Source organism: Meles meles, chromosome 8, assembly GCF_922984935.1.
Source record: "Meles meles chromosome 8, mMelMel3.1 paternal haplotype, whole genome shotgun sequence".
Taxonomy (NCBI): domain Eukaryota; kingdom Metazoa; phylum Chordata; class Mammalia; order Carnivora; family Mustelidae; genus Meles; species Meles meles.
The window spans coordinates 94,870,119-94,883,564 of NC_060073.1; the positions used below are offsets into that span (position 1 = coordinate 94,870,119).

Genomic DNA, 13,446 nt, shown 5'->3' on the forward strand with positions numbered 1-13,446 from the left:
GCTGTAGCTTTTCTGGGTGTCACCACACGGCTCTCTGAAGGAACCGTAGCAAAAAAATATTCCCACCATCAGTGTATGAGAATGTCTATCATGCTACATAGCTGTCATCAATCGAGAGTTTCAGACTCTTTAATTTTTCTCTATCTGATCGTGTGAAATTGTACCTCATTTTAACTTATGTTTTCCTGATTCCCAGGGAGGCAGAACATGCTTTCATCTTTACTGTCTAGATATTCATCTCTAAGAACTGCAAATCTTTCTACTTGCCTTTTTACTGCTTTGTAAGTGATCTTTATGTGTCCATGTGACTTTGGGAAAGTTACTTAATTTCTCGGCTTCCCATCCATGGCAATAATAATATCTACCTCCTAGGGATGACCTCTCGCTGATCTTAAAGCTCTTAGCCCAACGCCTATGATATGATAGGCACTCAAAAAGAAAAAAGTCACCCTTTCTAGTATGGTTACAAATGTGAAGAAGGGCTTTCACGGTATTTCTAGCATTTCTCCCAAGTTTGTAGCTGCCTTTGGGATAAATAAAACAGGACTCAAGAGGAGGAATCTCAGCAAATTTTTTTGCCCAGGCGGCTCCCCCACCACAGAAGACATAGTATCAGGACTCGGTTGTTTGTAAACTACCCCGAGGGAAATGCACAAAGTTGATTCTCTTAGTCATCGCTTAAACTAAACTTCCACGTTACACTTCCTTCAATATACAAGCGGCCGTGACCTTGTCTTTGAAATGACCGTAATCCTGAATTTCAACAAAGGTTAAGTTACACAGTGCAAGGAACTCTGAGAAGAGGGAAGTGGGTGCTGGTGGTTGGCAGGTGAATCAGTATTAGGGACCTGCTGGGCATTCCTGGGGTGGAGATAAAGCTACAGCTTCCTAAGATTCCACCAAGCCCTATACCACTCCATCTTCCCACGTCATAAGCGATCCTTGAATTAGAAAAGCGAAAAGAAAATCACATTGCTTACCACACACAGAAGTTGTTTTGTTTTGTTTTTTTAAATAATGACACTAACATCACCAAGGCAGCAGGTAATCCTAAGGGACTCACACTGTGAGAATGCTTATGTGTCCCCCAGACCCAGAAGAATACGTTCCTCGGGACACGCTGGTAAGTTAGAAGGATGCAATAAAAAGGAGCCACGTAAGCTTGTCTGCTTGGACTCTTAACATATTTAGTTTCGTGCGGAGATCCTCCCAGATTGGCTTCTATTCAGCCGTATCTTGACCTTTCCTTGGAGAAAGGCCACGTTCATCTTTCCGAACTCTGCCAGTGGGAGTCAGGGAGCGTCGATCGCTGCCTTCCAGGCCTATCAAGTAGTCCTGACATCAGCTTCAACTGGTGACTGGCAGGGTCCCTTTTCAGATGTACTTGCACATCATCTAACGTTCAGCATTCTCTCCCCCCCGTATTTAATTTCAACGGGCGCTGAAGAAACCAGAGACTTTGCTTTGCAGCTAAAGAAAGAGGCCCTCTCTCCCCCTATCTTCTCCAGGGCAATCATGTGTCAGAGTCAACTCCAGCCCAAGCATAATTAGACCATCTTCTGATACCTATCTAGCAGCACTGCTTTCTTCCTTAAACGAGTGCCAAGTTTCCACTTTCAAGAAGCTAAATTGCCATATAAAAATGCCCTGGTGATGATGAGTAATTAGACACTGTAATGGAAAATTAACTGTGTTTTTATTTAGAGCATTCATTTTAACAAGACTCTTTTTTTTCTTTCCTAACTGTTCTTAAGCCACAATGAAAATACATTAAATCCTGAGAGGTTGGGGAGGTTTTCTGGTTAAAAACAAACACACACACACACACACACACACACACACAAACACACACATAATCTTTTTCCTTGAACCGCTTACTTTGTGAATATCACCAAGTTTATCCAAGGTGCTGATCTGAACCACATTATTATTGCATTCTAAGGCCAATTCTCACCCCGTCATCTGTGCTGTGGAGGAAGAAATGGCCATACCAACCCCCCAGGCCGCTAATGCAGAGGCAGGCACTGGAGAGGTGGCACACGGGGCTTGTCACACGTGGGGAGCCCTCCCCCTAATACCCTGCAGTCCCCTCTTCCCCTCTCTGTTCCCGCTGCTGCCAAGGGAAGCGGGTCGCTTGCAGCCGTGGCTCCCGACGGCTCCATGAGCAGCCGGGGGCTCTGGGCAGCCCTCTGTGAGGAAGCTGTGAGACTGGGGTTCAGCTCCGGGGCTGCACTAAAGACGACCCCACGACACGGCAGGTGTGACGGCCTTCCCCAAGGAAGAAGGGCGAATGGAGCTGAAATCTGGACATCTCATCCCAGTCCCCACGGCCCTCTAGTCCCACATTCCAGTGACGAGTTCATCATGGCTTCAGCCACAGGACCTGAGTGCATTTCGATCTGGAGCTGGACGAGGGGCCGGCGGGGCAGTGTCCCACTGGCGGTGTCCCCACCCATACAAGCTCACGGGTGTTATACCAATGAGGGAGCCTCAGACCGTGTGGCCTACCTAAGCTTTCCAACTTTGTTCCTGCGGGACCTCAAAAATAAAGTGCAAACGACACCTAAAAATGCTTCTGGCCTGACATTTATTCAGCCCTCCACAGTGAATGCCGAATGCTGGGCAGTGCGCAGGCCCTGGGTCTCTTGTTTCAAGCGGCTCCCTGTGTATCCAAGTAAAATCAACCTTCACCATTGACTATCCAGGCCCTGACAAACATTTAGGAAGCCTCCTTAGCTTGGCCCATGCAGTCCCACCGAAGGACACTGGGTTTCGGGCAAGCCTCCCTCTAGCAGCTACAGAAGTTTCCGGGAAACCTGCTCTTTTTCTTTTCCCCTATCCCTTCCTTTTGTGTTTTTTTTTTTTTTTTCCCAGTTTAATCTCTCCTTATAATTTAAAGCACCTTTTAAAATCATTACTGCTTTCCCTATAGATCCCTGGGACTTATTCGACCTAACAATCTTTTCACTTCGATTCCTCAGCTGGGTTACAACCAGCAACTTTGTACAGTCCACGCTTATATCCAAATGTGGTTTCAATCTGGACACACAACCCACAAGAACACCAGCAGACCAGCTTCAGCAAAGAGGTACCACAAACACCGTTTCATTCTGGCTGTATTTAACGAGGTTAATAGGACATGTTGGCTGGCAATGACACCCCTTGGGGGAGTTCAAACAGAAAATGCTATCTGGTGAGCAAAAGTATTTGTCACAATGCTCCCCGGTCCCAATTCCAAACTGCCCAGTATGTTCTAGAGAACGACAAAGAAGGGTTTGGCAGTGGTTCTACGGACAGTTTAGAGGAATCTGTAAAGTATCCCAACCGTGAGTCAAGATTTAGAATAAACGGGAACATCATGAACTTGTTAACAGTGCCATCGCCGAGCAAGAATGAAGATGTGTTGAATGAAATTTGCTGAATTCAGTGATACTAAAGACTGCAGACATTTGGAGAAGCATTTTAACCTGTGGACTAAATTTCTAATCATTTTCCCCTTGATTAGGGAAATCAGAACTGGAGAAGAAACCGCTGAGAAGCTATATTCACCAGTTAAAACAGACTCCCTGGGGAGCCCCTCAGCCTCTCTGTTTCACAAAGGAGTTATAAAACTGAAGGAGTAAACGAGACAACAGCTGAGGAGGCCCAAAGAGCTCAGCTCCAAATAATTCTGACCCTGGATGAGTCCTATAGCCTGTGCATCCCTCGATTGGTTTACCCAGAGGATGGGAACAGGAGGAGCAGTTGCAAATAATCACTAATAAACGCCCATCTGCCTCTGGCAGAAATGCACATGCTTGTTGATAACGGTTACCCTCCCAAACCCCAGTCTACATTTTTCCATTAACATTCTAATTCCCAACCCTCAGGTTCCCAAGATCCTACGGGTTTGAGTCTCAGACTGAAAGACCACACTGAGATTTGGGGAGTCCCGGGAGCCAACCCCATGAAGCAATGGCTGGCCGCCTAACTCCCAAGAAGTCATTACACGTGTCCCCACCTGATTTCCTTTTTTACTGGGATGACACCCAATCTTTGTGATAAAATGAACCGAAAGATACCACCCCAAAGAATTTGTTTCTCTTGGACCCACCAAAGCATAAAATGTTCTCAATGCCACCTCTTCAGATAAACAACCTTCTCCAAGTGCCCCTCTTAATCGGCTGGTTGACTGTCCCTTGGGTGCGAGTGCCCGGACTTATTCCGGGTATGGGACCAGGTTGGAAAAGTCTTCCTGATTTCTGAGTACCCTAACAAGGATGGCTGTGGAGAGTGTGGACTAAAATGGTGTCTAGGCACTAATGTGACCCTAGCGCTTCACAAAAAAAGGATCCTGTGTTCCGGGAGATTGGTCTGTGATCTCTGTGACCCTTTCCAGCTCTGTAGCTCCACAGTTGGTTCTACAAGGCCAGCCACTGAGGGTCACCGGGAGACCCAACAGAGCCATTCCCCCAGGGAAGGAGAAAGAAATTCGTCAGTAGGTTTCAGTGGGTTAATGAAAAGCCATGTCCTGGTCCCAGGCAGCACAATATCCAAATATCTACATCCACCTTCCCCTGCAAAACGCACATGGGCAAGTCTATGGTCATTCTAGGTTCTAAGTTTAAATATCATAGAATTGTAAGTAATTAGCACTGCAGGCTGGCTTCTCAGTATCCTCAAGAAAACTCGTAGGATAAATTGTTATGTCTTTGTTTTCATGAAGCAGGCCATTCATCTTTTCCACCCTCTGTCTCTAAATATCAAACTGAAAGACAGAGCCTTCAAAAATGACCCACCGGTATCTCTGCCTGTACTCCACCCTGAGAAGCCAGATTTCTTCGAGCAACTCTTCCACCAAGAAACAGTAATCACGACCAGAAAAATGAAATTATGCACTCAAGAGTTCAGCAGTATTTACGACAGCCTAAACGGCACCTCATTTTTAGCTTTTACTCACTGTCAAAGTTCTAATGTTTCTGAGAGATTGTTAACCGATTTCTAAATGGCAATATATTTCCATTCCAAAGGGGGATGTCTGTTACCACATTTTAAAATAAAACCAACGTGTTATGCACTAAATAAATCCCAAACATATTTCACACCTCATCAGGGGTCCGAGCAACAAACTTTTTTTTCAAATGGAGGCTCTCTTTGGGCATGGTGTTGTAAATTTTATTTTAAATCTAATGACAAATGTTCCTTCAGTTTGCCTTCAAAGGATAGGATCCCCTTTCTCACGGTCTAGTTTGTGATGTAGAACATCTCTTGGGAAACTTAAATAAATTTAGAGACAGCCTTCTAAGCCTAAAATTACTGTATTTGTAATAAGAAAGGGCCTGTTTAAACAAACAACATTTTTTTTTTTTTTTGGAGGTGAGCATTCCATCAAGGTTAGCATGTCTAATAATAAACTGCTGTCAGGTAATGATCTGCCTAATGAAAAATGTTTCCATTTCTCAATTTACTTGAATACATGCTCTTCTGCCTGAGGAGTTTCAGTACCATAAATTGGCATTTGGATTACTAAATCTAAACAATGTGGACTACTTAATTATGTAGAGGCTTCTTAACATGCTGTAGCTTTTTTTTTTTTTTACCCCAATTTTATATGCTTATTGTGCAGGGTGGTAACTTTTTTTTGAAATCTTATTTCATTATTTTACCTGGCAAAGTTCACTTTTGGTAGTTATTTAAATCTTAAAAACAGCAAATCAATGGATGAGGACAAGTTCAGTAATTTCAACTCCACTGTATGCCTTTCACTGGATTTGAACTTTTTACACATCAGTTCTACCAAAAGTGCTAAATATTTATCTCTATCCAGAAAAAAATACACACATCTATATACATATATACATACGTATGTAGATACATATAGTTGTATTGAATGTAGAAAGCCACTAACTTAATGCCATTTTTAATTAATTAAAAAAAGATTAAATTTATCCAGTCTAAGATTTTTGATCTTGAACATTTTGATCTTAACTGTTAAAAACAACAAAAATGCTTTGAAAGCATGGTATTTGCAAAACCCTTGAGAAGTCACTAATGGGATTCCCATGATCTAATACATGTAAGGCTTTAACTGTAATTGTAAACCCACTAAAGGCTTATGACCTGAAAGTATGGACTACTGTAGCCAGTTTTTATGGGTTTAATTCCACTGGCAAATCCCAGTTTCTGTATTTTAAATTTCAACGAGCACAAAATCACAACATTCTTCGTAAGAACAATCTAAAGGAAGTAAACACTGGAATGACAGGGCAAGAAAACCATTAGCAACAATTACCCTTTCACACAAACCATCAATGAACTTAAAAGCACAAGACCAAGCAAACTTTTAGTTCGTGATACACGTGCAATTCACCCTTAACATTCTCAAAACTATATGAATCATCTTATTTTCCTCTGACTTATTTCCATACGAGGCTCAGTAAAACACAGAACTTAGCCCCTATTGATGACTGGATCACTGTTTTCTGAGACTATTTATTACTTCTTTTTTTTTAAAGCATGTTTTTACTATGATCCCATTCCGTGACTGCTGAAAGCCAGGAAAATCTGCCTTCGGGTCAATGCAGAAGACAAAGTCATTAAAAACTGTGCCAGCCCTGAATTAACCTCAAATATTCAGAATTGTTCTGTTTCCTCCTTAGGTCCTGCAGAAATGCAATTTGTAGCAGGCAGGGTGTACTGAAATTTGTTATTAAATCTTTTTTTTTTTCCCTCAGAGAGGTTTGACTTATTATAACAAGTGATGATTTATGCTCAACACAAGACTCAGCCTACGTCCTCTATCTAATATATAGGTAGACTACTCATTCAAGGGTATATATATATATGCATGGCAAGCACATAAATGTAAAAATATAAACATCAAGGATATCTACCTTATTTCCAAAGTTTTTTATTTGTTTCTTCTCTCATATACTTCTTGGTCCTTAAAATTTAATATTGCAAGTCCTGTTATGGGCTATCAGGCCCAATTCTACCTTACACACAAAATTTATTTTACAAAGTCATACCTGAATATTGTAATCATTTCATAACCAAATACATGTGGAAACAACTTGGTTTTCAAAGAACTTTGTTGTAAGTATTTACATACATTATTAACTGATGGTCCTACAGGGACAACCTATTAAATCAAAAGAAAATACAGGATTCTAAGCATGGTGCACTAGAAGCTTCTGGCCTGGATGTTTTAAAAAAAAGATATCTCTTAAAAACACTGCTAGCTCTTCACTTTACTTTTTCAGTGGAAGTAACAATTTTTTTTTCTTTCAGGGCATCCATGCAACAAACATAACCTCAAAGTTTCTTTTAGTTGGGAAATACTAAATTTTTACCTTTGGTTGAAAGCACAGACAGTCACTATTTTTGATTAAAAAATTGCTTGAACTTCTCTCTCTCTTTTTTTTTTCTATACCTGCTTTTCCATAGTCTAAATCCTTATAAAGCCAGGGCACTCTGAAACTTGGATCTTCTCTTAACGCACTCAGTTTTCAAAATACCTTTGAATTTACTTTCCACATAAACCTACGACTTTTTCAAAGTATTTATAAAATGTTCTTTATCTTTCCTAGCGGTCTTGGTTAGGCTCTTGTGGGTAGAGGAAACCAGACGTGAAGAATGTTTTTATTGTTATAACTGTTGTTTTTTTCAGTCCCTTAAAACCAAAGGGGGGTGATCTCCCCAGCCTGCACCGCAGGCAGAACTACTGCCCCAGAGGGAGAGCCTTGTAAGTGAAGTTCAATTTCAGGGTTTGATTAAGAACCTCAGGACGCTGATTTACTTGTAAAATCCCCAGTGGAGACAAGAGGAGTCTGGACAAGTGAATTCAAGGCGAGCAGCAACACCACCACTTCCCGAAAAGAGTGATTTAGGCGCTGAACCGGGTCAAGGGTTTGAACTTTCTGACCAAAAACCACAGCGGTGCCGGAGAGGAGGAAGCTTTCTCCCCCGAGCAGGATCGCCGGCGTGGCACGAGCGGCCGCTGCTCTGGGCCCGCCGCCTCCGCTCCACTGCCAGCCTTGCGATCGACACCTTGCCTGGCCAGTCCCAGGTCGCCGACGCCTCTGCGATGCCCGCCGCGGACGAGTCTAGTCCCTCCGGCACCGAATCCCCTCGCTCTCCGTTGGGAGGACGGAGGCGGGAAGGCGCCTGACGCCCGCGGGAGAGCGACCACACCCGACTAATGCCCCCACCACCGGCGGGGCGTCTTACCTGTACAGGAATGCAGGGGCTTGGGTCGCACGACCAGCGACGGGCACACGGAGTAGAGGGAAAGTTTCTCAAAGTAATCGCAGGTCTCCTTGGAAAGGATCTCGTCGATCATGAAAGTCTTGTAGCGCCGCCTGGCTGCTTTGAGCTGGCCGGGCGAGCTCAGCCGCAGCTCCGCGTGGCAGTGCATGGTGAGCCGGGGAGAGCGCCTGCCGACTGGGGCCGCAGGGGCTGGCGCGCCGGCGGGAGCCTGGGCCCCGCTCCTCGGCCGCCGGGGAGGCGGCGGGCTCGGGAGGCGCGCAGAGGGGAGCGGGCACCGGGCGCGCCGGCCGCGCGTCTAGACCCACCCGCGAAGCAGCATCTTCGCGGAGCCTTTTTGGGACAGCACAGCTGTCAATCAGCGCGCGCTTCCTGCGGAGCCCGGTGCCTAGCAGCGCCGAGGGGCTCGGCGCCCACCCCGCCCAGCCCGCCCGTGCAAGTCGGCCGCGGACCTGCACGCCTCGTGCCCGCCTCTCTCGCTCGCCTCCTCCCGCCTCGCGGTGTCTCGCGCTCCTCTGCCAGCCTCTCTATTTTAAGACACTCGCTTTGGCTCTCCTCCCCGCCCCCCTCCCGGGACGAGCTCCAGGTGTGTGTGCAGGGTGTGCGCGCTCGGGTGTGCGCGCGGGGCGCGGGGCGCGGAGCGCGCGCCGCCCCCGCCCCCGCCCGCGGGCCGGGCCTGGGCAGCTCCTCCGCGACTCGACCCCGCGCACCTCCTGGACTGGGTCCGGTGCGCGCAACCCGCAACCGGGGGAGCAGGCGCGCGTCTAGGTCTCTTGCTAGAAAGAAGTCGAGTCCTTGCTGAGGCTCCCGAGGCTGCGGGCCACAGAGCCGACGCCCCAAGGACCCGTGGGTCGTTCTTCTCGGTTTCCCAAGGACCCGCGGCCTCCTCTGCAGTTCTACGCTCTCGGCCCGAGCTGAACCGCACACTTGACCGCCCCCACGAGATTCCAAACCATAAATGACCTTTGCCCTGACAGTTATCCCAGTAATAAATTGTAAAAATGGGAGGGTACTCCTCCAAAAGCTTGCGTTCTTTTATCTATTTTAACGTTTATGAACTGTTTTCCCCGCCGCAAGGGCCAACGCGGCGCCATCCGGGTGCTCGCGGGCCCTCCGGCGGTCTGCCCCACTCGAGGATTCTGGTCGCCCGATGCTCGGGGCAGCGCAGCTTTCGTTCCCGGATCGCTCAGCGCTTAAGGTTCGGGGAGCCCCTGAAGACACGCGATTATTAGGTGGTCTTCCTCCCTCCCCCTGAGGTCCTAACCTCCGAGCCTGTTCCAATCAGTATCTGTACGAACTTATGTGTTCGATTGGAATTGGTGGGCGAGGGGGACCCCCAACCAGTCTAGGCGCCCGGGACGACTCCCGCTGCCTGTGTCCTGCCACCCCGCCCGGCGGCCGGCCACAGCCGCCGGGTGGCACCGCTTTCCCACGATTTTGTCTCCGAACTGGTGTGCGCCCGGCCGGGAGGAAAACCCACAAGAGGGAGATGGAATTATAGACGCCTGGCCTTTTCCAAAACCGAGTTTGGGGCTGGTGACATCTCGCGGGAAACCTGGAAGCTGCCCGGAGTCGCAGCGGCCTCGCTGCAGACAGAGTTGCTCACCCAGGAGCCCGAGTCGCCGCTGTAGAAAGCGGACGCGCGCCCCTGGGCGGGTGGTTCAAGTCGGACGGAAGGGACACACCTGGAGGACTAATAAGTAGGCACTTAGAGAAAATAGCGATCAGCCGAATTAGAGCCTAGTATTAGACACGGATCGCAATGCGAATTTGAGGCTCTTCATTCTCGATGTGTTCACGTGTGCCGAGGCTCCCTACTCCTACCCTCCTCTCCGTTTAGAATTGTTTTCGTTCATTCTCCTCCACGCGCAGGCGGCTCGGAGGCCCGCGAAGACTGCGGCCAGGTGTCCCGGGGGCGGCGCGTGTCCCGCCGTAGGGACGCGAAGTTGCCGCGATGAACCCGGGAGCGCCCCGGGCTCTGGTGACCAGCAGTCCCCGCCGCCTGTGCGCTATTCCCCGAGGGGTTTTCCAGGGCGCGGACGCAGCGGGGAGCAGCGGCGCCACGAGCTGGGGACGGTCCCAAGGGCGGGATGCTCACTCCGAGAACAATGGGGGCGGGTGGTTATATTTTGCCCCTGGCAAGCGTAGAGTTGTTGACAGGAGTTGAGAAACGATGTTTACTGGGGGCCACCCCACCGGCAGCGCGGACCTCGAAGTGTGCTTGGGGCGCAGCACCTGAGCGACAGCCTTTCCTTTACACCTTACGACCCTGGCGAGGGATGAGCGTTACCCGTGTGGACTCTTTGTCCGGTCCTGCCGGGGGCTTACGGAGCGTGCTGACTCCGAGTTAGTCTTCCGGGCCTTCCCCCCCCCCCCCCCCCCCGCAACCCCTTTTCTCCCTTTCCAGACTTATTACATCTCCCCCCACCCCGCCCCGCCCTGTCTCACCCTCTCTGTTCCTTTAACTGCCTTGACTCCTTCCCCCTCTTCCTGCCATTCCTCCCTTTCCCCAACTCTTCCCAGCACTTGGGCCTCCCCTCCCCTGTGGGACGTCCCCCGTCTCTTTTCTCTTCCGCCCTCCCATCTTCCATCCTGGTTTCTCATTTTCTTTCTGCCCTTGTCTTCCCTCCCTTGCCCCTTCTCCTCTTCCTCTCTTCCTTCCCTCTCTCCAAACGCGGATCTGCAGCCTCGCTCCCGGGTCCCCGCGTCGCAGCGCTGCCACACGGAGACTGCCGGCAGCTCGCCGCCACGCGGACAGCGCCTAGAGCCCCGGTCACCATGCCGGGCGGGAATCGGCCTTGCCTCTGGTCCCGGCTCGGGCTCTTGCCCACAGACACAGAATGTGCTCACACTCTTCCTCCGACTGTTTTTTTGATTTGAAATCTGCAGTGTTTCAAATAGCTTAAGAATTTCGATTCAAGTCCTTGGATTTTCCACCTGCTCGATTTTCTGCCACGGAGGCAAGACCTCTCAGAGGGGGGTCTGAGGGCCCACGTGCCAGGTGTAGGGGAGAGAGAAATTCCGGCTCTCTGCCGCTTATAATCAAAGTTGAGCCTCAGTATTTTCATTTATAAATGGAAGTCGGAATTCCTACCTACTTCACAAGGTGGGCCTTTCATAATCCGTGCCTTTACACAAGCTGCTCCCCTTGTGGAAAGGCCCTCCACAGCTCAGTCCCTCCCTCCTTCACTGCCTGAAAAGCTAGTTCGGGACCCATCTCATATGTCACCTCCGCTGAGGAATCTTTCCCCACTCCCCAAGGCTGGTGATTCCTACCTGGACGTGTTTATTTCACGCCCTGGGCAAGGAACTCCTTGTGTGTTCTCCAGCATAGCACCTGGCACACAGTAGGTTTTCAGTAAGTGTGTCATAAATAAATGAATGTATGAAGGGAACCTGGGTGGCTCAATCCACTAAGCTTTGGGCTGGTGGTTTCCCTTCAGATCATTATCTCAGGGGTGGGATCAAGCCCCGGATGGGGTATCACCTTCAGCAACCTGTCCACCTGGAGATTCTCTCTCCAGCTCCCCCTGCCCTTCCCCCACCTCTATAATCCATCCATCAATCAATACATACATAAAATCTTTCAAAAAGAAATGAATGCGCGAAAGCTGGGATCGTTACACAATGTGTGTGAAAGACCCAAGCCCATGATGGGACTTCAAATCTTAATTTGTTGTACTGAATTTGTCTTTCTCCTCATTCGTGTCTCTGCCACTCTCTTTCCTCGATATTTTTGGGTTTTTAGCAATGGCATCTAGCCCAATTCCCATTTTGCTCCCATCTCTCTCTTTTCACTCCCTCTCTCCTTCTCTCAGACTGTGAAGGGCTTCTGTGGGAGGAAGCACACCCTGGCTGTCAATCACAAAGGGGGGCTTTGGTCAGGAATAGTCAGGGGTTTAGTTTCCAACATTAATGAAGTGGCTGGAACAGCAAACATCTGCCAAAGAGACTCAAACCTTTTCCAGCTGCTGGAGACCCACAGACACTTCCCAGCCTCCTGTGGCTCTGCCTGGGCAGGGTCTGCCCCTGTGCCCAGGGAGGGGAAAACACAGAGGAAAGGACCAGTCTGCACTGAGCCACACTTGGGCAGGCACAGAAGGGGCTAACAATTCACACCCTCCAAGAGGCTTCAGGAAATCAGCCTCCTGTTCGATCTGGCACCGGATTCCTGGGGATAGAGCCCAGGCAGAGAGAAGGGACAGGATATCTCTGCCAGGAGGCTCTGACAATCAGAAAACAAGGAATCTGTCTTTTCTACTTCAGCTCGTACCTGGTATCTCTGCTCAACTAGAACTCATAAAAATGTGTGTGTGTGTGTGTGTGTGTGTGTGTGTGTGTGTGTGTGTGTTTTAAGATGTGTTTCTTTATTTTAGAGTGTTGGGGGGAAGGGCAGAGAGGGAAGGAGAGACAGACTCTGACGCAGACACTGCGCTGAGCATGGAGCCCCACCAGGGACATGGACCCCGACCCGGGCTGTGGAGCCCAATGTGGGGCTCGATCTCATGACCCTGAGATCACTATCTGAGCTGAAACCAAGATCCTGAAGCTTAACCGATTGAGCTACCCAGCTGTCCCTAAAACAAAATAGTTTTTAAAAATCCTAGGTCAGGGTTGCCTGGGTGGCTAGTTAGTAAGCATCTGTCTTCAGCTCAGGTCATGATCCCAGAGTCCCAGATCAAGCCCCACATTGGGGCTCAGCGGGGAGTCTGCTTCTCTCTCTGCCCCTCACCCCACTCATGTTCTCTCTCTCTCTCAGATAAATAAATAAAATCTTTAAAAAAATTAAAATTAAAATAATAAAAATTTTAAAAAATATCCTAGGGCAGCCTTTAAGTTGCATGGAGGCCCTAACTGTAGCTGAACTCAGCTTCATGTCTAGTTAATTCCTTTTATGATCTTGGGCTATGTGTCCATGAAGATATTCAGAAAAGACATGCCCAGAGTCTTACAACCAGCTTTTCTCCAAAGAGGAGAAGGGGGACAAAAGAACTTTTATGTTCTAGTAAAGTGTATTTAATAATTACTTGTATTTCAGTTGCTAAGTTTTGAAATAGTTTCAGACATGTAAAAGCAAGAGAGGGATAGCCTTGTAAGTTAATATTCCCTTGGGCCCCAGGGCCAGGCCAAAACTGCTGTCTGTGGGGCCCAGCGCGGCTGCCTTGCACAACAAGAAGCTAAAGGAGGTATACAAGGAGGCTA

At 48.5% G+C, this 13,446-nt stretch overlaps 1 protein-coding gene across 1 annotated transcript in view; it reads right to left on the reverse strand.

Moving 5' to 3' along the window:
* Positions 1 to 8,414, reverse strand: part of BARX2 (BARX homeobox 2) — a 74,402-nt gene extending 65,988 nt beyond the window's left edge. Inside the window, exon 1 of the mRNA XM_046017027.1 lies at positions 8,209 to 8,414. Within this exon, the coding sequence (XP_045872983.1) occupies positions 8,209 to 8,395 (187 nt within the window). The 5' untranslated portion in view covers positions 8,396 to 8,414. The remainder of the gene's footprint in view (positions 1 to 8,208) is intronic.
* Positions 8,415 to 13,446: the final 5,032 nt, after the last annotated feature.